Source organism: Mizuhopecten yessoensis, unplaced genomic scaffold (assembly GCF_002113885.1).
Source record: "Mizuhopecten yessoensis strain PY_sf001 unplaced genomic scaffold, ASM211388v2 scaffold10945, whole genome shotgun sequence".
Taxonomy (NCBI): Eukaryota; Metazoa; Mollusca; class Bivalvia; order Pectinida; family Pectinidae; genus Mizuhopecten; species Mizuhopecten yessoensis.
Genome location: NW_018408800.1, coordinates 110,985 through 135,563, shown reverse-complemented (window position 1 = coordinate 135,563; position 24,579 = coordinate 110,985). Strand labels below are relative to the sequence as shown.

General features: G+C 35.1%; 1 protein-coding gene across 1 annotated transcript; it reads right to left on the bottom strand.

Moving 5' to 3' along the window:
* Positions 1 to 808: 808 nt before the first annotated feature.
* On the bottom strand, positions 809 to 24,524 carry LOC110463926 (annexin A7-like). The gene is made up of 16 exons (XM_021518874.1): positions 24,417 to 24,524; positions 23,814 to 23,839; positions 22,902 to 23,145; positions 22,227 to 22,309; positions 21,679 to 21,759; positions 20,880 to 20,918; positions 20,467 to 20,529; positions 11,448 to 11,700; positions 10,712 to 10,806; positions 10,313 to 10,426; positions 8,431 to 8,521; positions 7,459 to 7,559; positions 6,840 to 7,091; positions 4,262 to 4,337; positions 2,517 to 2,629; positions 809 to 1,995 (listed from the first exon to the last, which is right to left on the bottom strand). Exons 2-16 carry the CDS (start codon positions 23,826 to 23,828, stop codon positions 1,870 to 1,872), a joined length of 1,746 nt encoding a protein of 581 aa, XP_021374549.1. The 5' UTR covers positions 23,829 to 23,839; positions 24,417 to 24,524; the 3' UTR covers positions 809 to 1,869.
* Positions 24,525 to 24,579: the final 55 nt, after the last annotated feature.

The window sequence follows — 24,579 nt, the reverse complement described above, 5'->3', positions numbered from 1 at the left end:
ATTATTCAGTCAGAAATGTGATTTTGGACTGGAAGAAGAAAGAAAGAAGAAAGTGAAAAGTCAGGAACAAATCTTACCCCATTACATTTTTCGGAGCAAATCATAAACTTTTGAAATTCTGGGAATATAGGAAATATGAAGAATTCCTCTAAAATGAAGAATCACATCCCTGGCAGTAAAACAGTACTTCAAAGCCATACTGGCTCCTGTAAAAACATGAACCCGTAAAGCTGTCCTAGGTTGTGATTTTAACTGTGGAACTCTTTTATGCATGACCACGCTTTGTGACCAATTTTCCGGTTTGCACTGTCGTCTGTTTAGGTGTACAAATCATTAAACCGACTCGCAGTAAGTACAGATTACTGTTGATCAACATTGATGCAGTTTGTTCTTTATTATGAATAACATGGTTTTGACAGTCCGTAAACTTTACAGTTTAAGCTTTGTCGTAAATTCTTTTTTACTGATTTCATGCTAGTCTACTTACGAAAGATGTTCATAAACACGGAATGGCGAAATGCCGTACTTTTGCGTTTTATTTGTATCAAAGAATTAACAAATGACAAAATGAAATTTGGATACTACGTTGGATTAACGCTATTTAAACCAATATTTTACTTCGAGGTATCCGAGTTTTTCGACTTTTCAGGGTTCGAATTATCAGAGTTTTATTTACTAAGATAAAGAAGAGATTTGACCGGGACCGGAGAAATACTTCGAGATAAACGGGGTCTTCGAGTTAAAAGAGTTCGAGATAACGAGGTTCGACTGTATCAGTTATATTGTTTCCTGATTTTTCTGATTTTTTTTTTCAAAAGAAAACCCCCCACCACAATTAATGGAAGATTTCAAACCAGCAAATTTTAATTAATATTGAGATTCAAAACTAACGATGTGTGTATCAGGATTCAAAGCAATCATCTAAAGACAAGAATATGATATGATTTGTAATTAACAACTTGTCAAGTTACTGAATCTGAGTTTGAACAATCGGACCCTGCAAAGTAACAAGTTCCAAACACACAAGAATTCACCTGGATGGAAATATGATGCTGGTATTTATATGCAAAAGCACGAATAATTATTTACAAGACAACAATGCAGTATTATAAGATAAAACATTATAACAAATGTAAGAATTGTAAAATCAAGATGGTAGAATAGCTTTCTTTTAAACAAAATTGTCTTCTAGCACTGCTACTCATTCTATCTATTCAAAATTCTATCACTCTACCACATACAAAGACAAATCCGGAAGGACTTTAATCTAACTTCTCAGAAAATAGGTACAACAGCAATGGGTGTACGTAAAGGTGGTCATTTGTACAGGTATTACCATAATTTTGATATCATATTTTAAAATAAGTCAGCATTTTCCATGAAGAGGCGCTAGGTGGGTTTATACAGTAAAATAATATATTGCAGGAAGTGTATAAAGGGAAATACAAGGTGATAAAAAGAAAGGATAGGAAACGAGGGTGTTATATCAAAATTTAAAGTATCTCAAGGTTTGTTATTACATGTAAAATGTGATAAATACATATACAGGTTCTGCAGTGTCTACAAATTTTACTTAAACACTTATACGGGTGCATCACAAACGTCTGTCAATATTTTTATATTTTACTACTTAAAAATCAGCATGGATGAAGGGTATTTAAATATATTGCTGCATGCAAATATTGTTTTCCCATCGCTGTGTTTTGAATAGAGAATAGTGAAGAACTTTCCTATGAAGGCAGAACAAGATATCCAATGACTTCATTTTGAATAAAAAAATCTCTAACAGTTGACAAAACGGATTTTGTCACGTATCCATAAGCACTGATAATTCATCAGGAATATTTAGTTCTACTAGAGTTGTGTCCCTTAGTTTTTCCCAACAATAAGCTGAAGGAGTCTCTTGTAGTCGCCACTGCAGTCATTCTTCAGCCAGTTCCACAGTGTTTGTTTGGTCTTTTGGAGGAAACATTCCTTTATCTGTACCATGTCAATCTGAAATTTAAACAAACGAATTATAGAGTACATTCAACCTTGATCAATAAACATTTAGGACTTTATTTCCTTGATGAAACAGTAAGAGAACTTTTAAGTCCATAACATTTTCTTGGGTATAATTTTCAAAGAGTCAAAGATTCAGTAATCCTGTCTTATTCAGTTGTTGAAAGACATGTTAGCTTAAGAACTTGAAACCTCTATATCCATTTTCAAAGTTGAAACTTCGGTTTCAATTTTCAATTTAAGACTTTCTCAAACCCTTGAAAAATATGCAAATACCTTTGTGTTTTCCATGATCCTTTTGAATCCCAAAACATGATAAGTAAGTGTATGGTATGTTTGCTATTATTCAACTCCTCTAGAGCAGTATAGTAGAACAGCAAAGGAAACATTTTGTTTTCAAAATAGATCATCTACTGGGCAACTAAAACTGTATCACAAAAGTATAACTAAGTAATTGACTGTTTGGCAAAATGCTTGGTGTTGGTGTGCTGGCTGTACAAAGTTGGAATACATACCTCAGATCTGGACACAATGATACGAATTAGATCGTCATCATTGGTTCCCAGTCCTTTCATGCATTCCACCAAACGGTCAGCAAAGAACATCGGTCGGCAACGAATACTAGCCACTATGTAACAGATAAAAGTGACTATTAATAAACCATGAAAAACAAATTTTGTCAAATCTAATACTACAGCATATAAATTCGAGATTAAGTCAACTTCACAGACTATATATATACTGACAACTAACTGGAGAAAATATCAGGATGAAATTATAAACCTGCGAAATAATATTGGCATGCTCTTGATTCTTACTGATGAGCAACCACATAATTGGTCATGGCAGTTGGTCAAAGAGAAAGCGGGCTGGCAGGAACCAAAACCAAAACCCTCAGGTATAAGTTAGTAAAGCGATCTGACAACACAATAAGGATGGAGAGATGATTAAAACAGAAGAGCGAGTCGGAAGGCCAATGGCAAAGCAGGGATCATAGTCTCATGAAGTCTAACGTTATGAAGACCATGCATCTCTTCATCAGTAAACTCACAGCCAGGGCCACCTTAAGCTTACAAACCTAAGGGAACTTGATAGGCTCAGGAGAAAAACATCCATGGACCCGATTATTGCTAGGTGTGTATAGTCACTTGACCACTGAAGTAAAACTATGTTTAAGTAACTCGATATGTCTGAAGACAGTGCAATACGAAATATGACGAAATTCAATGATGGAACACTAAAAGGTTCACAAAGAGATTCCCAGCAAATATTCATAATGCTAGATGTCACTGCGGGGGCAGCTGCCATAGTCTTGGTATGTCGAAGCTGAGATTTAAACTTGTTGCAGACAGACCTCAAATTTTGAGAGGATGAAATATCTAGCTTCTCTCCAGATGTAATGAACCCATTTGCAGCAAGAGTTTCAGGACCATCAGGATATCCTGCACCAGCAAATCCTGACCATGTCCAACATGGAATTGTTGAAGTAGATGTGAACAAGGATAATATGGATGTATGAAAATTACGACGACCGACACTTTAGTAACCAAACTGTGCGATGGTTAACTCAAATGGCAAGGACCAGAATTGGAAATCCTTGTAATGGCGTGTGAAACGGAGGTATTTCTGTACATAGGAACAAGGACTATCTGTATGCAGTTTCTTGGGAAAATTGCCCATATAGTCACCTTTATATCTTTTTGTACAGAAAGTAATGTCAAACATTGCCTGGCTAATCAACAAGTCATCACTTAATCTTGGCCTGTTGCAGGACCGATGGGGAGAGAGAATGTCTGATAGAAAGAGTAGATCAAGAAAGTGAGGTACAAAGCTGACAGGAGGAGCTGTACACCACAAGGATTTAAATCAGGCAGTTCTGGAGTCCCAAATAGAGTAAGAAACTACTGGCCAAGATAATATATCGGTACTTTCCTGGAGAAGAGCTTATAAACTTGCTAGAAAGCACGTAATAAAGCTAGTCAGACCAATGTATCATGACGCTGGGTATATGATACCCTTAGTCAACCCAGCACTCACATTACATTTGTCCTCGCCCTTCTCTGAAATGACTTTACCCATGAGCCATGCCGTGCTACTGATCAACATTAATCAATGTGGAAAAACAAATAATGACAGAACACATTTCATTTTTGCAATTTTATGAATATAACTTTTAATATATTTCTGACAATATCGAGACAGAAAATAAAGCTACACAATGTATTTAGATTGCTAAATCTGAAGTCAAGGAATGCCTTACCAATGGTGCACAGTGCCTTCTTAAAGTTTCCAGATGTTTCCCGATCAACAGAGTTTAAAATGTCTCGTTGAGTGAGCTGTAATAAAAGGAACGATTTCCTACACATTATTTGACTAAAGATTACTGTAAAAAAAAACACAAGAAAAGATGTGCATGCATATATAGAATCAAACACATTTTTTTTGTGAGATCAGAGAACAAAATTAACTAAGGTGGCAGTACCCAAATCAGATCAATACCCAAATCGGATCAGTACCCAAATCGGATCACTTTTGGCAAAAATACTTATAAATCAATAGATGAGTCAACAAATCAGTTATAACTACGATGTACTCTTAGAAAAGATAGCAATACACCATTTTTTGTCTACAGATGACCAGTTTTTAAGTTCAAATAGCACCAGAAATACTATAAATTCTAAAGGTCATCAGAAAATGGTAATATGCTGACAAAACATATTCATTTGAAGTGTACGATACTGCAAAATTCAAGCCTTGGAACGATTTGGGTCCTGACATTCACAAAAAGCGGAAACACTGATTGGTGACTTCAGAGTGTTCTTTAACTATCTCAAGTGAGCCCCAGGTGCTAGTTTTGTTTGTAAGAACATGCACCCATCAATATTCTTCCTTTGATACAACCATAAGTGAATATAGTTCCTCTCCAGATTTTTCAATGAATTACTAAACTGATGGTTTGGTGATCCGATTTGGGTACTGTCACCATTGTTTTGTGTGCCTGTATACATTTATGTGAGCCACAATGAGCATCTTGGATATCAAGATATGGGCATCTAAAAAACATATGTTATCTAACAAGTACCATTTTCTACCAAGAGTGAACAAAATCAGGCCAACAGGATAGAAAGTATAGCTTAAAATGTCTCGGCCAACCTGAAGCCATGGCAACCATCTTGGATTATGAGATCTAGATAATATTTCCTAATATAATCAATATGGACTGTACATTAAGTAACATTTATTGCCAAGTATTAACAAAATTGAAATAGAACTAAAGCTATAGACATATTTGTCTCAGTTAATCATAAGCAACAGCAATGTTTGTTTGTTTGGGTTTAACTTTGGTTTATTAGTTTTTATATTTAACAGCTAAGGTCCTTTAAAGGGGCTGGTCGGGGGAAAAAATACAAAATAAATGGGTCTAAATGCGTTCTCTGGCCTTCCAAAAGTTATATGACGGCAATATAATGGTCAAGTTCTGCTTGCAATATCCAGTTTTGACCACTGAAATCTCGGGGAAGCCCCGCGTAAATTTAGCGCAGATCTATTTATAGATGTCACTTGGTTGTTTCGAAAGTGAGGCAGTGAATATAACAACAATAGCACGCCGCCATGTGCCATGTCATACTCAACTAGCGGACAAGACAGCAATACCATACGTAAATAATTGTTTTCAAAGGTCATGTATGATGCAAGTGTAGTATTCCTACCTATATGTTGTTGTTATATATAACGGTATCGATACCTCGTGCCTGTCATGCATCTTTTTCTTTCGCTGCGATGTTTACATTTGGCCTTGTTGATAACACACACGTGCGGTAAAATTACATCACAGATCTGGGTCAATTGAGAGTTTTAGACTGTCAGGTGACGATTTAGGATTTCTTTAATATAATTATAACTTTTACTCTTAGGGAATGAATTTCAGCAAAATTTGAATCGGTATATTTCATAAGAAGGTATTTTAAACATGGGTATGCCATTTTAGCAAATATGACATTTTTCCCCCGACAAGCCCCTTTAAGGATGTGCCTCTATGTGTATTGTGTAAGCGTCCATGTGTGTATGTGTGCTGGAGACAGTGTATGTTGGTGTACTTGCCTCTTTGTGATAGCGCGGATCTGAAGCCAACTTATTAGTGCTTGTTTGGGTGTAACATTCTCACAACAACCATGCAAAGTTATATAAAGGAGAGTTTTACAAGTAATTGTATAAAATGGTAGTTGCACACAGGAATTTAAACCCAAAATCTGCATGTTTGAAAATGTATTTTTCGACACCTTTCAGAAAATATATTTGTCCTGTGTATGTAAGATACATATATTTAGAATCCATAATGTAATAGGTTAATTGATAACAAGAGGCTCAGGGGCTAATAGCTCACCTGATATTTTATTTTTAATTTAAAATCTGCTGAGTACCATACAGGTTTATCAAAGGAATACAAGAAGCAAAGTTGCAAGAAGCACTACATGTTTTGGTGGGTAAGACACCAAGAAAATGAGTTTCTATGTTATGTCCTAAGGAGGTAGCCTCCAGAGGGGGGCCACATCCTCCATTTATAGATATAGATATTGAATTCCCATTGCCCAAAGATGCTCTAGAACAAGTTTGGTTAAAATCCCTTCATCGGTACAAAAGGAGAAGGATCTTAAATGTTTTCCTCTTTTTCCCCTAATGGGCCCAACCCATTAGCACCAAAGAAGGGGGCCCACACACCTCAGTTTATACAAAATTGATTTGGGCCAGGTGAGCTGAAAATAAAACAAATGTAGTACATTTCGAATGACATTCAGGATAATAACTTGCAGGCATCTATTACCTTCTACAAGCCTTACCTTGACATATTCATCCCAGGTAGCGCGAAGCTGATATGGGTCTCGGGTTGCAAATATCCTGATAAAAGTTTCCTCATCAGTGCCCCATTTGTCCTCTCCTGCCTTAAACAGTTTTGTGGCATCTCTTTTGGCTTGATCCATATCAGCTAGCTCTTTGAAGTCCACTTGGAAGAGTCCAGTGCCTACCCCATCACGCTCAATCTCTACTACACCATCATTAAGCTGCTCTACAGTTATCTCATCTCTTCCTCCCTATATTTGGAAATATGATTGAACAAGTAAATTTCATTTGCCCTCTACCTCTGGTTTGTCTGATTTTGCAGCTTTAAATAATGAAGGAGATACATATAAAGAGATCTTGACCTCCGTATTGCTGAATATTTAACACTCTGTTCTTTGATGTTCTTTGATGTACAAATGCCTAAGAAGGTACATTCGAATGCATTACATCATGAAAGTTATTGGGTCTACTGAAAAGTCTAAAGCCTGCAGGGGATACACTCTAGCTGTTGTGGTGACAAAGAATCTGAAACATTTGTTAAAAAACACCTGAATACATGGATCTGATAAACACCATATGGGTTTATCCCTATAGTAAAATAGTGTATCGAAGTTATACCTGGGCTACTGAGATGAGGAGATGCTTGAAGTCCCCAGAAGTATCATCCCTAATGTCATCCTCAATCTTGTTTTTTGTCACCTTGCGGCTTGGACTGACAACTGTTTAGAAAATAATTCACTGTCATTTATAAGAACCATGAGTCATTCACTGACATTATATATTAGGAAACATCAACAAACTTTCTAAAACACAGACAAATAAGATTTGTCCATTTACTACAATTAAGAACAGAACAATTAATCTTGACACTGAAATAAAACCTGCCACACATTTGTTGTGCGAACATAATTAATTAGAAATAATAGATATCCATGTGATATATATCCAGAGAAGGTACAACTCATTAATTGTCTTCCTTTGTACTTTGTACTTTGTATTTCTATGTTAGGTATCAAATTGATAAACACAATGTATCATGAACCCTAGTGCATGTTGATCTGAAGGTTTAAGATCTGAGCTACCTGTCTTAATTGTACAGTCCAATGTATAACATTTGTGCTATTGGTATCCATGTATTTTCTTTACATTGGGATCCAGGCTATAACTATATGATCATGTCAAGGGTACTACATGTAGTTTGTTTTTATATATTAACGTAATTATAAAATTATCAATAGGTAAAAGTGGATTTTACAGGTGATAGATTAACATTTCTCACCATCATTCAGTAGACTGCTGTATAAATACTTGAAACCTGCTTGAGAGACCACCTTTCTGAAACTATTTTCATGTTAACCCTTTCACCCCTATGTAACTTTAGTAGACTCCACCATGCATTGATCTGGATGAGTCTATTATGGTTTACAGTGGTGAAAGAGTTAACTGAACCTGTATTAAAAGTCCACCTTCAACAAGAGACCACTTCATTGATTCCCACAATTCAGTCTCTAGATACAAATTTGACTGAACTTGGATGACAGAAATCACAGTGTCTGGCCCTAATGAGGTTCTTAAAATTATAATTTATACCCTCTCCATAACATTCTCGCATCTCCTTTATCTGAGCATTGGTCCTAGTCATCATGATCTCAATCAAGCTACGCTCGTCTGTCCCGGGGCCCTGTGGACATGGAAATGGTGAGTCTGATTAGTACTGCTCTCTCTAAAACCTATGAGACGTCATTTAGATTTCTGAGTAGCAAAGGTCACTGATATTTCGCACATACATTTAAATTTTTAACAAACAACTTTCCATATTTCTTTTGAAGGACTAACATTCATGTCTGACTTCATGTGTATAAGTCTTAATAAATTAGAATCATGCACATGAAATAAGTAATCTACACTATCATCATAATCAATTCACTGTCAGCATTAACATGATATGAAACATAAATATTCAGGCATTAGTCTTTCTTTAAAAAAAACGCATTTAACTTTGTTTTTTATGGATAAACATTTTTAGAAAACTAAGAATATAAATTATTCTTGAATTTAGTTTTTTTCTGCAGAATATTTAAGGTGGCTCCACACTTTCGCAATTAGCAAGCAAAATTCGTTGAAACTTTCATATAATGGTTATGCAACTATGTAGAGTTGATTTTATGAAAATCTAAACATTCCGATAGTTTGGGGACTTTTTGGGAAAAAAATACCAAAAAAATGAATGTTCGTCAATTTTAATATTTTCCAGGTTTTTGTGTGTGTGGCATTGTTCGGAACAATAACAACAATGATAAAATGAAAAGAAGCATTTCTAGTTAACCCTACACATATTTTATTTATTGCAAAATATGCAACACATGTTACACAAAGTGTTTTTTTTATTGAATTTGTATGGATAAAAGTGATTATCTACAAGCTAAAAGCAAACAGGACACAAAGATCTATAAATATAGAATGGGAAATTGAACAAAATATACACAATGGCTTTATAATTAATTTATTTTACATTTTACAATCACTTCAATCCGGGTGAGAGTTTTCTTCCTTGAAAAAAAACGGAACTTTTTGCAGAGGGATGACATTTACACAATGACAGTTGTCTCTGTTTACATATAACAAAAATGATGGAAATAAATCAAATATATGATATCAAAATAATCAATTTATTGTTCTTTAATGGAACCAAATTATCCTCAGTCATGTACACTTTGGATATCATTCCACAGTCCGCTAACTCACGGTATATTTATAATTACATGTCAGGTACATATGTGACCATAGGCTATCGCATGGTATGCCGTTCTCATGTGCACTTACACAACACATGCATTTCATAGGTATCTTGATATTTTACAAAACATTATTTTCACAGAGTAAGTAGACTACATTTGTAAACACGATTTAATCGAGAGAGCGAAACTCCCTCAACAGCGAAAATCTTTAAATTTAATTGGTAAAATCTTGATATCAGGTGTTGACATATCATTGGCACGCACGTGTACTATTGTTTACCAGGGGCCTGTTTGTTTATGCGGAGCAACCGGTTTGACCATTTATAAATGTAACAATTTCGGGTATAAATCCTGGCGGACCTGCAAATGTGTATGCAGGCCTTGCAAGGCTTGCTCAAGGCTCGCCTGAAAGCAGTATCAGATTACTAGGTCCTACCTTATTTAATAAACGAACAACAGTGGTCCGATCGGTTTGACCACTTAAACGAAAACGGCCCAGGTGACACTATAATTTGCACTACGATACTGAATGCCGGATACGTAATACGGAAATGACAACACGGTGTACATGCACATTTCGATCATGATAATTGAGTCCGAGCTGTACTTTTTCCAGAAGTACGTCACGAAAATGGACGCTGAGGACGATGTGTGGAGCCACCTTAAGGATGAAATAAAAAATCATACAGTAAATGATTTTGGTTCCAGTGAAGACTTAATGCTAAGTTACTTACATAAATAGCCTCCTTGATGGACCAGGCATCGTATCGTGCGGGGGGCTCAAACAATCCGAGAACAGCTCCACGGAAATTACCACTCAGCTCTCCGTTGATGTCTTTAATCAGATCCTTAAAGAAAAGTGTGAAACAAACAGCAGTTTGAATAATTTGTGATTGTTAAGTTTAAAAAATGCCATGAATACTATGACAACTGGTTTAAGGTTAACCAACATAAACTAGTCGTGTATGTCATTAAAATAGGAAATGAATTTATCTGTTCCTTCCTTACAAATTTTCAACAGATATAATATTTTAAAGATATTAATGATTTGTTTAAAACTATAGACAAGAAAACTTTAAAACAATACAAACATCAAACTGTTTTTTACTGAAGCAATGTACCAACAAACCTACCCTGCCAAAGGCTGTTTTGAATTTTTCCTTGAGCTGCTGTCTCTGTGAGTTGTTTCTCGTGGCAACGACATCGATGATTGCTTGCTCATTTGTGCCTGTAACAAAATAAACCAACTGTACATCATAGATTATATCTATATATTGGTCTTCAACAATCATAATACTTAAGGGGGTCATGCTTATTTAGAAACAGTTATATGGACATTAATAGACAATCTATGACACGACATGATCATAACTGTTACTTAATTTTGCATTCAAATTGTGTTGCTGCATATTTTGCCAGTTAATCCATCTTTTTATACACTCTATTTAATTTACAAGCATTTCTTCTTTTTTATATTATAAGTATACTGTATACTGGGTTATGTTTGTCACAGTTTAAATTTGTATTCCTCCATTAACTGAGGTTGGGAAGATATAAGTACATGGCATATATAATATGCTTTGAAGTGACCTACGAACAAGGTTGTGATAAGGCAGTATAAAAGAACCTTGAATTATTATTATTATTATTATAATTTAGAGAAAGTAGATGTGAATGGTGAAATGAACAATTGGTCATATAATGAATAGATTTTCTCAGTGAAGTTCAAATATAAATAACCGGGCGAACAAGAATGATTAAGGTAAGTTGAAAGAAATTGTTTCATAATTGTTGTTAAACAAATAAAATATTTATTTTATGTATTGTTATGAAAATATGAAGAAATTACCATTCTAATAAATTACAAACCTAAACCCTTCATTGCCCATCTGAGGTAAAGACAGTCGTATTCCGAGCTCCATTTTTGACCAGTAATATCTGTTCCCTCAGCATGTTCATCATCACTATTGTGGTATGCCACGACTGGGTCAGTGTCTGGATACACGTGTAAGCCCGTCACAGTACCAGAGGTCAAATCAAATGTTCCAGACAGCTGCAGACGTTTCATACATTCTGTAACGTACACAGATTTCAGATGCGCCTTCACCTCATCAGACAGCCCCTGTTAAACCAAACAGACAAAATCAGTGGAAGGATATATAACTAGTACATTTTATATCATAATTATAATAAACTTAAGCAGACATTTGGGATGGGATAAGTATCAAATTGTATGATAGTACTTCAATAAAACATTATCAATACATAGTGCACAGTACTGCCATATCAGGATACAGGTATGCCAGCTATAGTACAAAGTAAGCAGAGGTTTACTTGGAGTTTAAATATAGTTGGGGTATAATTACTTAAAAATGTTAATCAAAATTAGCATGAGATCCAATGCATTTATGCAGTACTGTTGGCAAAAAACTCTTTCATCTGTGACCTTCAAAAAGGTCAAGATCAAAGTTCAATTCAGCATAAAAATAAATTGACTAAAAGCAAGTTTACATTACAGCTTTTTGAAGATTTGTATATTTTTTAACACATTTGTCCCTACTACATTAACCCTTTCACCACTGTAGACCAAATGGACTCATCCAGATCAATGCATGGTAGAGTCTGCTAAAGTTACATAGGGTTGAAAGGGTTAAATAAGGGCCAAGAAGGTTGTGAGCAAGAATTTTACACATTTGGTTACTCAGCAGAATTTGGAGAAAAACTGATGCCAAACTGATGGACGGACAATGGCGGTTGCACCGTTGCATAAATATATTTGACCCTTAGGCCTGGAGAAGACGAGCCAGTGCTGCTTATTGAATATGGTTTTCCCAACATATCCACCTTTACAAGACAAACAGGTAAAAGATTTTCTTTAATTATAAATAACATAATATCCTCATTCTCATATAAAATTAATTTTTCAACCCCGAAATTTAGCGGGGGGGGGGGGGGTTGGTGCAAATGTTTTAGGTATTCACACTTAATTAAACACGCAAGCAAATGTTACCTACATCTGTAGCAGTGCCAATTATTGAACTCAGATTTCGATAGTTCCATTACTTTTTATGTTTAATTCTAATATGTTTGAACAATCTGAATATGCATTAGCAGGGTTCTGATATATCACCAAGCAGAAAATTATTGTTTTTACTGAAAAAAAATAGCGTGATCAAAATATCTGTCAATTTGCGTTAACTAGAGGAGCACTCATCATTATCATGATTTTCTTAGAAAATTAACAAAAATGTATAATTTCCTGATTTAGATTGATCCTTCAACTGATTTAGGAAAGTATTCACATTATATGGGATTTATCTCAACAAGTTCATCTAAAGTCATTATAACTAATTATTTCACTTTAACAACATTGACAAACAAACAGACATAGAAAAAACATAATATGAAAATTACTGTGATACAAACCCAGCAGCCATAAAAAATACCTATACCTATAAAAAGCAAACTGTTATAGCAAAACTTTAATACAATGCCCTCTGTCTAAACTGGATGCTGCTGATATCACATATCAGTAATTTGCCCCGTTTTCAGAGAGTTCTGGATCATAAATGGTACTTATAAAAAAGTATGAGCACATCTTACGGCAAGGCCCTAGTACTAGAGGCCTATTAGAATATAAGATGTTTGTAGCTTACACCAAGCCAAAGTCGATTAGAAATATATTAGTCAAGAGCAACATCAACCGCGACACCGCCAGCTCGGGGAGCGGTCCATGCGGGAGGGATTGTCGGATAAGCAAATATATGGAGTCAACAAAGAACTATACGAGCCACACCACAAAAACAGAATACAAAGTTAAGGGACATATCACATGCCAGAGTATGAATGCCATATACTTGATAACATGCAAAAGATGCAATATGTTGGACAAACGTCTACAACTATAAATACGCACATACGCAATCATTTATACAGCATTATTCACAAACACCCGGACAAACCAGTGGAGGGACATTTCATGTCGCCGGGTCATAATGTTCACGACGTCACAGTTACGGGATTGCTATCGGACATCAGTGATATTAACCGCCGACTCAGAACCAAAGAGAGCTGGATCAGACTACTCAGAACTACACAACCGGAGGGAATGAACATTATATCTTAATGGCAAACACCAAGAAAACACCAGTCAAAAATAGGATACGGATTCCATGTATTAGATGTGGAAAAACTTACTCAACTATAAAACCCCTACGTAGACACGCTAGCAAGGTACATGGGCCAGTGAAGATATGGCACAGGTGCAAGATATGTAAGCGGTCATACGGCAGAATGGAAAGTTATAAAAGACACCTAAACCAGCAGCATCCAGGTTACACAGTGGAACCTGAAATTATGAAAGACACCATCAAACAGAACGCAGAAAAACCAGGGGACAAACGTCCATTTGAAGCCCTAACAAGGACACAACTAAATTTAGTGAAGTTCAGGGTTAAACCAGCTGAAGTAACTAGCACAGTCGGACCAGCTTCAAAAAACTTTAGACCAGTTTTGGAGTCAGCAGTCAAGCTACTCATAAAAAGACTTAGAATTGTCAGATAGTGATACAAGCAGCACAGCTTCAACACCGAATAAGTCGGAAGCAGAGTATGTGGACTATGGACCCCTTAGATACAAGTCAGCATCAGAATCCACCGTATGCTTAGATGAACTGTATTAATAATTTATATGCGAATGTTGTTCAATGTTATATGCTTATATGTCATAATTTATGTAGATAACTTGTGAGTCCATAAACATAACAGAGAGGTGGAAACGGACAATAACACCCCACCTATAATAATAATAATACATAATAATAATAGAAAAATAATGTTTTAAGATAAGAGTATAACATGACAGCCCATCGATGATACATCACGGAACGTCATGGAATATTAGGAGTTTCGTTACTGCCCGAGATCATTGTATAACGTCACAAGTAACAATCAAAATGGAACCACATTTTTAGTACCTTAGGGGTAAGATTCTCATGAAAAATTGTTCTGAAGAAGCCCACATGTTTGGGCAAAACCGGTAGACATACAATAAAGAAACCAACCTATCCGGAGCTTGTTGCGATTGAATATTGCCTTTAGTTTCCCATTCCTTAATCGCCCTGCATACCCCTGGGTATCCAAGCAAGGGATAACGGAACCTACAGAACCTAGATCAGAAGTATGGCGTTGGCTCTACACCCGATGTACCGTAAACATTTGTGTAGTTTGCACAGTTTTTTGATGCTGAAATTAAGTTTGAAGTTGAGGGTGCACAAATGATATACCTATAGATATTTTCAGGGTTTTTTTCCCAGAAAGATTGTCGATTTGCATGTTCTGCCCGTATACATATATAGTTATTGTTGTGCAAAAAAACCTTTTGACAGTTTAGATAAAAATCTGAAGTGAACAGAGTTAAGTTTAATTTGACTACACTTTAATAATATTAAATTGCTGATGTTAATGAAAATGATAATAACATATGTGAATAAAACCAAACTGTAGTTAAGCTTTATCATAACTTCAGGTTTTTGATATTTACTTTCATCCATTCTTGATTCTATATTTTGAAAAGATTGTTAGAAATTATCTACAATACTAACATATAGACAACAATAGAGAAAAAATAAGCATTTGTGCAAATTTAAATAAAACTACTGGCTTATTAATATCAGAAACCATGTTAGCCACCAGACATCGGATCCCGCTCATGGAAAATAACAAAAAATAAATAAATAACCTTTCTGTCAGTCTCTCGTATAATAGGGATGACTATCAGTGTCTCGTATAATAGGGATGACTGTCTGTGTCTCGTATAATAGGGATGACTAACATTGTCTCGTATAATAGGGATGACTGTCTGTGTCTCATATAATAGGGATGACTATCAGTGTTTCGTATAATAGGGATGACTGTCTGTGTCTTGTACAATAGGGATGACTATCTGTATTTCGTATAATAGGGATGACCGTCTGTGTCTCATATAATAGGGATGGCTATCAGTGTTTCGTATAATAGGGATGACTGTCTGTGTCTTGTACAATAGGGATGACTGTCTATGTCTCGTATAATAGGGATGACTATCTGTGTTTCGTATCATAGGGATGACTTTCTTTGTTTCGTATAATAGGGATGACTATCTGTGTCTCGTATAATAGGGATGACTATCTTTGTTTCGTATAATAGGGATGACTGTCTGTGTCTCGTATAATAGGGATGACTGTCTGTGTTCTGTATAATAGGAATGACTATCTGTGTTTCGTATAATAGGGATGACTATCTGTGTTCTGTATAATAGGAATGACTATCTGTGTCTCATATAATAGGGATGACTATCTGTGTCTCATATAATAGGGATGACTATCTGTGTCTCATATAATAGGGATGACTATCTGTGTCTCATATAATAGGGATGACTGTCTGTGTTCTGTATAATAGCAATGACTATCTGTGTTTCGTATAATAGGGATGACTGTCTGTGTTCTGTATAATAGCAATGACTATCTGTGTTTCGTATAATAGGGATGACTATCTGTGTCTCGTATAATAAGGATGACTGTCTGTGTCTCGTATAATAGGGATGACTGTCTGTGTCTCGTATAATAGGGATGACTAACAGTGTCTCGTATAATAGGGATGACTGTCTGTGTCTCGTATAATAGGGATGACTAACAGTGTCTCGTATAATAGGGATGACTGTCTGTGTCTCGTATAATAGGGATGACTGTTTGTGTCTCGTATAATAGGGATGACTATCTGTGTTTCGTATCATAGGGATGACTTTCTGTGTTTCGTATAATAGGGATGACTATCTGTGTCTGGTATAATAGGAATGACTGTCTGTGTCTCGTATAATAGGGATGACTGTTTGTGTCTCGTATAATAGGGATGACTATCTGTGTCTGGTATAATAGGAATGACTGTCTGTGTCTCGTATAATAGGGATGACTGTTTGTGTCTCGTATAATAGGGATGACTATCTGTGTTTCGTATCATAGGGATGACTGTCTGTGTTCTGTATAATAGGGATAACTATCTGTGTCTCGTATAATAGGGATGACTATCTTTGTTTCGTATAATAGGGATGACTGTCTGTGTCTCATAATAGGGATGGCTATCAGTGTTTCGTATAATAGGGATGACTGTCTGTGTCTCATAATAGGGATGGCTATCAGTGTTTCGTATAATAGGGATGACTGTCTGTGTCTCATAATAGGGATGGCTATCAGTGTTTCGTATAATAGGGATGACTGTCTATGTCTCGTATAATAGGGATGACTATCTGTGTTTCGTATCATAGGGATGACTTTCTGTGTTTCGTATAATAGGGATGACTATCTGTGTTTTGTATAATAGGGATGACTGTCTGTGTTCTGTATAATAGGAATGACTATCTGTGTTTCGTATAATAGGTATGACTATCTGTGTTCTGTATAATAGGAATGACTATCTGTGTCTCGTATAATAGGGATGACTATATGTGTCTCATATAATAGGGATGACTATCTGTGTTTCGTATCATAGGGATGACTGTCTGTGTTCTGTATAATAGGAATGACTATCTGTGTGTCGTATAATAGGGATGACTATCTGTGTTCTGTATAATAGGAATGACTATCTGTGTCTCGTATAATAGGGATGACTATCTGTGTCTCGTATAATAGGAATGACTATCTATGTTTATGGGCGGATTGGTCGAGTGGTTTTAAAACACTCCGGCCTTCCACGCAGGCGCATAGATATTCAGAGAAAGTGTTTTTCTTCTGCCCACACAACTCCAACAACCCAGGTGAAGTATAAATTGGTCTGGGGTGGATGTCACTGTATCTGTGCTGTAGCATTCAAGTGCAAATTCCTTAAAAATTGTATTGATTACGCTAATTGTATGAATTGTATATCTATGGACTATTAAGCACTTTAGAGTGGCTGTTATGTTAGCTAGATAGGGCGCTATATCAAATGCTGTATACTATTATTATTATTATCATTCCAGGTATGGTCAGAAGTAATCGATATAACGTCCATTTTTGTCAAAACTGGCAATATATATTGAGTGAACAGTATTACATGTATAATTTACATTTATCATAAAATACCTCACAAAAATATCCTAATTTAGTTATTCAAACATTTTATGTTTTTCTGTGATGTAAATTGAATTTTGAATGTGACATAAACAAATTAAAATAAACATTTTCTTTAACATATAAATCTAGAAAGCACTATGCAAAATAATTCTATCACACATTTTTATTCTTCAAACTTCTACTGTGTTTCCCCCTTACATTGAACCCTCAACATTAGTTTTTAAAGGAAATGATAAAAGTTTTTAAAGGGAAACTATGACTTGCTCTTGATAATGAAATAGTTGCAAGATATCAAAATAATTTCTGAGCCAATTGTAGCCAGAACACTGTCAGAATCTAACTCTATTGAAAGCCAATCGCACACTTCAAAACCTGGATCTGTTATAAGCATGGATTGAGAGGTAAGCTAACCTTTCCAGATTTCTGTTAATTTTAGAAAATAAGATAGTGCAATACAAGTACATTAAAGAACAAAATACAAGGAAAATAACTAGAACATTGCCAAGTCAGTTCCTTGCAAAAATATTTTGTCAAAACAATGAACTCTTGAATATATTGTCTATCTGTAATATGAACTTGTGAGGTATATATAATTTGTAACAACTTTCTTTAACAAGAGTACTGTGGGGCGGAACAAAATACGCCCGTCGAATGCCATATAGTGTTATATAATTTCTTACACTGGAATAAGATCTGCATCATTCTAAGAGTGGTTAGCTGATATGCTATAAAAAATGTAGGAGAAAATCTTTGGACAAAAAATCAAATACTGAAATGAACAAAAGGCAATAACTTTTGCAAGAATAGTTGAATCAAAATACTTTTAAGGGAGACACAACTTCATATCATGAGTATCATGTATACCAAGTTTCAAAGAGATCTGTTGAAAAATGTAGGAGGAGATTGCCGGACAAAAATCAAATACTGAAATGAACAAAAGGCAATAACTTTTGCAAATATAGTTGAATCAAAATACTTTTAAGGGAGACACAACTTCATATCATGAGTATCATGTATACCAAGTTTCAAAGAGATCTGTTGAAAAATGTAGGAGGAGATTGCCGGACAAAAATCAAATACTGAAATGAACAAAAGGCAATAACTTTTGCAAGAATAGTTGAATCAAAATACTTTTAAGGGAGACACAACTTCATATCATGAGTATCATGTATACCAAGTTTCAAAGAGATCTGTTGAAAAATGTAGGAGGAGATTGCCGGACAAAAATCAAATACTGAAATGAACAAAAGGCAATAACTTTTGCAAGAATAGTTGAATCAAAATACTTTTAAGGGAGACACAACTTCATATCATGAGTATCATGTATACCAAGTTTCAAAGAGATCTGTTGAAAAATGTAGGAGGAGATTGCCGGACAAAAATCAAATACTGAAATAAACAAAGGGCAATAACTTTTGCAAATATTCTCGAATCAAAATTCTTTTCAAGGAAACACAACAACATATCATGAATATTTAGCCTACTAAGTTTCAAAGAAATCCATCAAAAAATGTAGGAGATCTCCGGACAAAAAATCAAATACTGAAATGAACAAAGGGCAGTAACTTTTGGAAAAATTGTCAAATCAAAATTCTTTTAAGGGAGACACAACTTCATATTATGATTATTATGTATACCAAGTTTCAAAAAGATTGGTCGAAAAATGTAGGAGGAGATTTCCGAACAAACAAAAGTTCACCAATTTCATCAAGAAGTAATGGAACCTTTGAAGGCAAGAACAATTAAACTATCATATGAACAACTAAATGAAAAGAAAACCAACTAACCCCAGATGAACTCTTCAATTCAAATTATTAGAGTGAAAAAAATTGCATTTGAGATTATTGATACAAAAAAAAACACAGGTTTAGTTTTTCCTATTGTGAAGTAGGTGTGATTGGTGCACAAATTCACACATATTACTGTATATCCAATATTTGTAGAAATCAAACATATTGATCAAATGTTTTTTTAAACTTAAAAAAAAAAAATCACGAAAACTTTAGACATTCTTTAGAGTCCACAAGTTGAAAAATCATTAAAATTCTAATTGATTCTGTTATACATGTTAATCATTGATTCTACCATATTTCTGCCTGTACTTCAGCTGTAGTACAACTGATCTGTGTGAATATAGTTTAAAGTGTAGTCAATGTGGCAATAATTCCAATTATTGGATATGTGAATCACTCTGACTCATAAAAACCTTACCTAAACATATAAGCACGGAATTAGATTAGATTGTTATCTAAGTCCGTGGTGAAATATTACATATCAATCTGGTGAATCATATGGCCAAGTAAACCTGGTATGTGAAACATTACTTATCAATCTGGTGAATCATATGTCCAAGAAAACCTGGTATGTGAAACATTACAAATCAATCTGGTGAATCATATGTCCAAGTAAACCTGGTATGTGAAACATTACAAATCAATCTGGTGAATCATATGTCCAAGTAAGCCTGGTATGTGAAACATTACATATCAATCTGGTGAATCATGTGTCCAAGTAAGCCTGGTATGTGAAACATTACATATCAATCTGGTGAATCATATGACTCAACCCTTGCGATACACACCTCTAACTCTAACCGATTGCGCTATATATATACCTGGCCAACAGCAGTGTCTTTGCCCAAATTTGCTAGAGTTATATCCAAACGGAAGTTAAGGGGAGATTACTCATACAGGAAAAAGCACAGTGCAGTGGGACAGGGATCCTTAAAATGTTATATGAATAATTAACAGATATCAATGTATGTGAATCACTCTACCATTGTTATGCAATACATCAATTTACCTCCTCTTCCTGCTCCTCTTCTTCTTCTTCTTCCTCCCCTTGTTCTTCTTGCCTCTCCCTTCTCTGTTACCATAAACAGCACACAATAACCTTAATCTGACTTTATACGTATTGGATAAAAATTGTGTCATTTTGATAACACGGACAATAACAATCTAGGGCTGGTAGGTGTCATAGGATTTCCTAGAACGTAACAATCTTACCACCAATGAACTGTTTTGTGTCAAGTTGCTGTCATCATGATTATACTGTTCTTCTATATGATAACATTTTCGCACATATAACACAAAGACTCAAAATTGCCCACATGATTTACAGTTGATCCTAAACATTTCTGATTATTTTATTTAAAAAATTACTTGTTAAATCTTTTTACATATTTGTATATCTTGTCCAGTAAAAAATTGTCTTACCCTTCTCGTCTTCTTCTCTGCCTTGGCTTGTTGCTGGAACTAAAAAATCAACATAACAATTCACTGTATGTGAACGTCATAAAGAAAATGGACACCAGAATACAAAATCATAAACTCCTGTCTGACAGCAAGAAATATCTGAAACATCACTGACTCTTGAATTGATATACATTTTTGAAGACCGTATAGTGTTACAGACTGAAGCATGTTCAAATACCTCAACATGAGCCTGAACAAGCAACTACCATTTGTGGTACTGTAGAACTCTATCTTGAGGACGAAACTATTTATTAAAAAATATTCTTGAATACTAATAATTTGTGTTACAATATACCGTATAGCATGATCCTGAACACTGAAAGCTGTCGGTATAATATTAATAATGTATCATTCATAACATATAACATTGATCCCCTACCATTGGTTTAGAACCTTACCTCTATCACCTTACATTAGTGCAGAACTTGACCTTTATCAGCTTATGATTGTTTAGAACTTGACCTTAATCACAGAATAATTGTGTTAAACTTGACCTTGATCACCTACCATTTGTGTAGAACTTGACATTGATCACTGAATAATTGTATTAAACATGACCTTGATCACCTAACATTTTTATAGAATCTGACATTGATCAGCTTATAATTGTGTAGAACTTTTAATTGACCTTCATCACCTATCATTTGTGTAGAACTTGACTTTGATCACCAACCATTTGTGCAGAACTTGACCTTGACCCCAGACTATTTGTATAGAACTAACCTTGAACAATCTACCATTTGACCTACTGATCACTTACCATTTGCTGCATCTGCATCTGTTGTTGTAACATCATGTTGTTGTAGGAATCATAGTTGACAGTTTGTGGCATCTGTTGTTGCTGTAATACACAATGTACATAAAAACTCAATGACAATGACCAGAATGCTCAACAACCTTGACCTTCATCAACTACAAAATGGAATCATGTCGTAACTTATACTTTCAGAATAAAATATATAAGGTATGTTACACACCATCTCGATCATCATTGTACATCCATGGATTTTTATATAATTTTTAACTGTGGAAAGCAGTAAATTGTTTACATATCATTTGGTATTAGCACCGACTTAAGATTATTCCGTGGTATTAGTATCTTGAGAAATCTTACAGCAAAAAACATATTTTATTCTACGAGGCCATGGAAGCAGTGATTAAATAGTCATCATGCATATTTTTTTTCAGTTTAAAAACCAAAACACAGTAACATCCCATTATGTTGACATTACATAGTATTACCAACTTATTCACAATGGGCTAGAGGTGAAAACCTGAGTTTTAATGTGTATATATCTCCAGACAGACCTGGGGCATCATTCCTTGATACATATTGGAGCACTGCTGTACAGCAGGAACAGTAAATCCAGCCACCGCACCACTCTGGTATCCTGACAAAACGGAGATGTTTATAGACACTTAATAATGAAAGAAATTCATCTATCAAAGAAAGTTTGAGAAAATAATATTGATTTATCATTACAAGCTAAAATGTCTAAAGAATCAAACAATTTGAAATGTCAATATTTCAAAATAAATTTGCATACTGTAAAAAATTTTTAACAGACATTGATGAAAATAGTCCATTTAAAATGAAAGCTGAAGTTTCACTGATAATTTTACAAAAGAGCTTTAGCAATCCAGCAACCTTATTGTAATGAAAATGGTTAGATGTCTAGACTATTGGACCAATTTTGTATAGGAAAATATATAATTTCTCCTCTTAGACACTTGCTGGATATTGGAAAAAAATATTTGCAGTGTTAAACGTGTTGCAACATTTCAAGACCGACTGGTCCCTTTGTCAAGCTAGTCATAGCCTTACAAAGGGACCAGTCGGTCTTGAATAAGATATTTTGATATCACATATTTCCAAACTGATGAATCTTATTGAAGATAATTATATGTTACTTTATATTTTCAAAAACCAACTCTGTTTCTCCAAAAAACAAGGAAATTGACCTATAACCTTTGGGTACCTACCGCCACCATAAGCACCACCATATTGTCCCCCAGGGGGAGGAGCAGAGCCTACAGCATATCCACCACCATATCCTCCTCCTCCTCCTCCGTATCCTCCGTATCCATTCACATTGTAGGCAGAGCCACCCCCGTATCCCCCGTAACCACCTGGTGGGGGTGGAGGGCCACTGCTGGGAGGGGGATACCCTCCTCCACCCCCATAACCCCCGCCATAACCGCCACCATAGCTTCCACCATAGTTACTCTGAAATTAACAGTATACAGAACTACCTTTCTCTCCAAACAAAGATTTATTATTTTGAAACTTCTCTTAATTTTTGTCATCATTTTCTTGCTTTTTAGGTTGTTTTTTCAAAATATGAAGAAAAACTACTTCAAATTTTGATTACCTACGTTACACAAATGACCTTTTTGATCAAAGATGTCATTCTGTTTCACAAAATTCAGTATTTTGAACACCACAAATTGGAGTGGGGGGGGGGGGGGGGGGGNTTCTGCTTTTCTTAATGAAATGGTACACCACTGTAAAATATTCAATAACACGAAAACTTCTGTAAGACATGTATGCCTCTTGGCTCTGTGGTTCTCTTACAAATAGCAACAACATTGGTGTCATAAAGACTCTGAAATAGATCTCATCCCAGGTATTCTCATTCTTGACCTTATTTGTGTAAAGATGAAAATCTATTCAGATATGAAGTTGAACGAGTCGGGACAATGAATCACCACGAGACGGGATGGGATGCAACGGGATGGGTAGGACAGACATTGGCAACACTATTATATGCCCCCCCCCCCAAAACAAAACAAAACAAAAATTGGGATGGGGATAGGGCGCATAAAAAGGAATTACTTTGATATATACACTATAAAACAGTCACAATGGTGTAACATGAAACCATAAAGACTCACCCCATAGTTTGACATGCTTCAGCTATCTGAAATATAAATAAACATATAATTTTCACCAAGAAGTTGTTTATAACACAAAGCAATGTACAATGTAACAAAAATTATGCAATCCCTATCATACAGGTATTTTTATAAATATAAAGAAAGAAAGAAAGAAAGAAAGAGAGAAAGAAAGCTTCATCTAAATTATATTGTAAAGTATTACCTAACAATTTGTTATGGATTTTTTTCTTCTTAATTTCTGTCCTTGCTCACTCACAGAGTCTCAGTCAAACCCCTTTGGTATTATGTGTATCACGTTTAGACATAAAGGCAGATATTTCTACCTTATTATGGCATTGATGTCAGCTTAATTTAATGTGCAGCAAACAAAAAGAGTATTTTCACACCTTCGCACCTGTGACGGTGGTCGTAACACTGTCAGTCGAATACCATCATACTTACTAAGAATACACAGACCTTATTGAAAATGTTAATTTACATGTACCGTTAGCTTTGTTTACATAACGATTTATATATATATTTCTTTGGAATAAACATGATGTTGGTGTTATTTTCGTTAAATTACTATACCTGTACAGATTGTTACATAATAAGGCTTACCTGTATTCACGAATGATTTACCAATTGTTAAACCCTAGACTCTACAGAAACAACCGTGTGAGGCTGTCCTTAGTGACTGGTAAACAGTTCTGTCAGATTTCGATCTTGGTGAAAATTACGCTTTACATATATACCTGGCGGAAGTTACAGGTGTCGTCTGCTA

Coding starts and splice junctions, on each gene's coding strand:
- LOC110463926 (XM_021518874.1), bottom strand. Junction 7,092..7,458: donor TCCTCATCTCAGTAGCCCAG/GTATAACTTCGA, acceptor TTCCAAATATAG/GGAGGAAGAGATGAGATAAC. Junction 1,996..2,516: donor TCATTGTGTCCAGATCTGAG/GTATGTATTCCA, acceptor TTTAAATTTCAG/ATTGACATGGTACAGATAAA.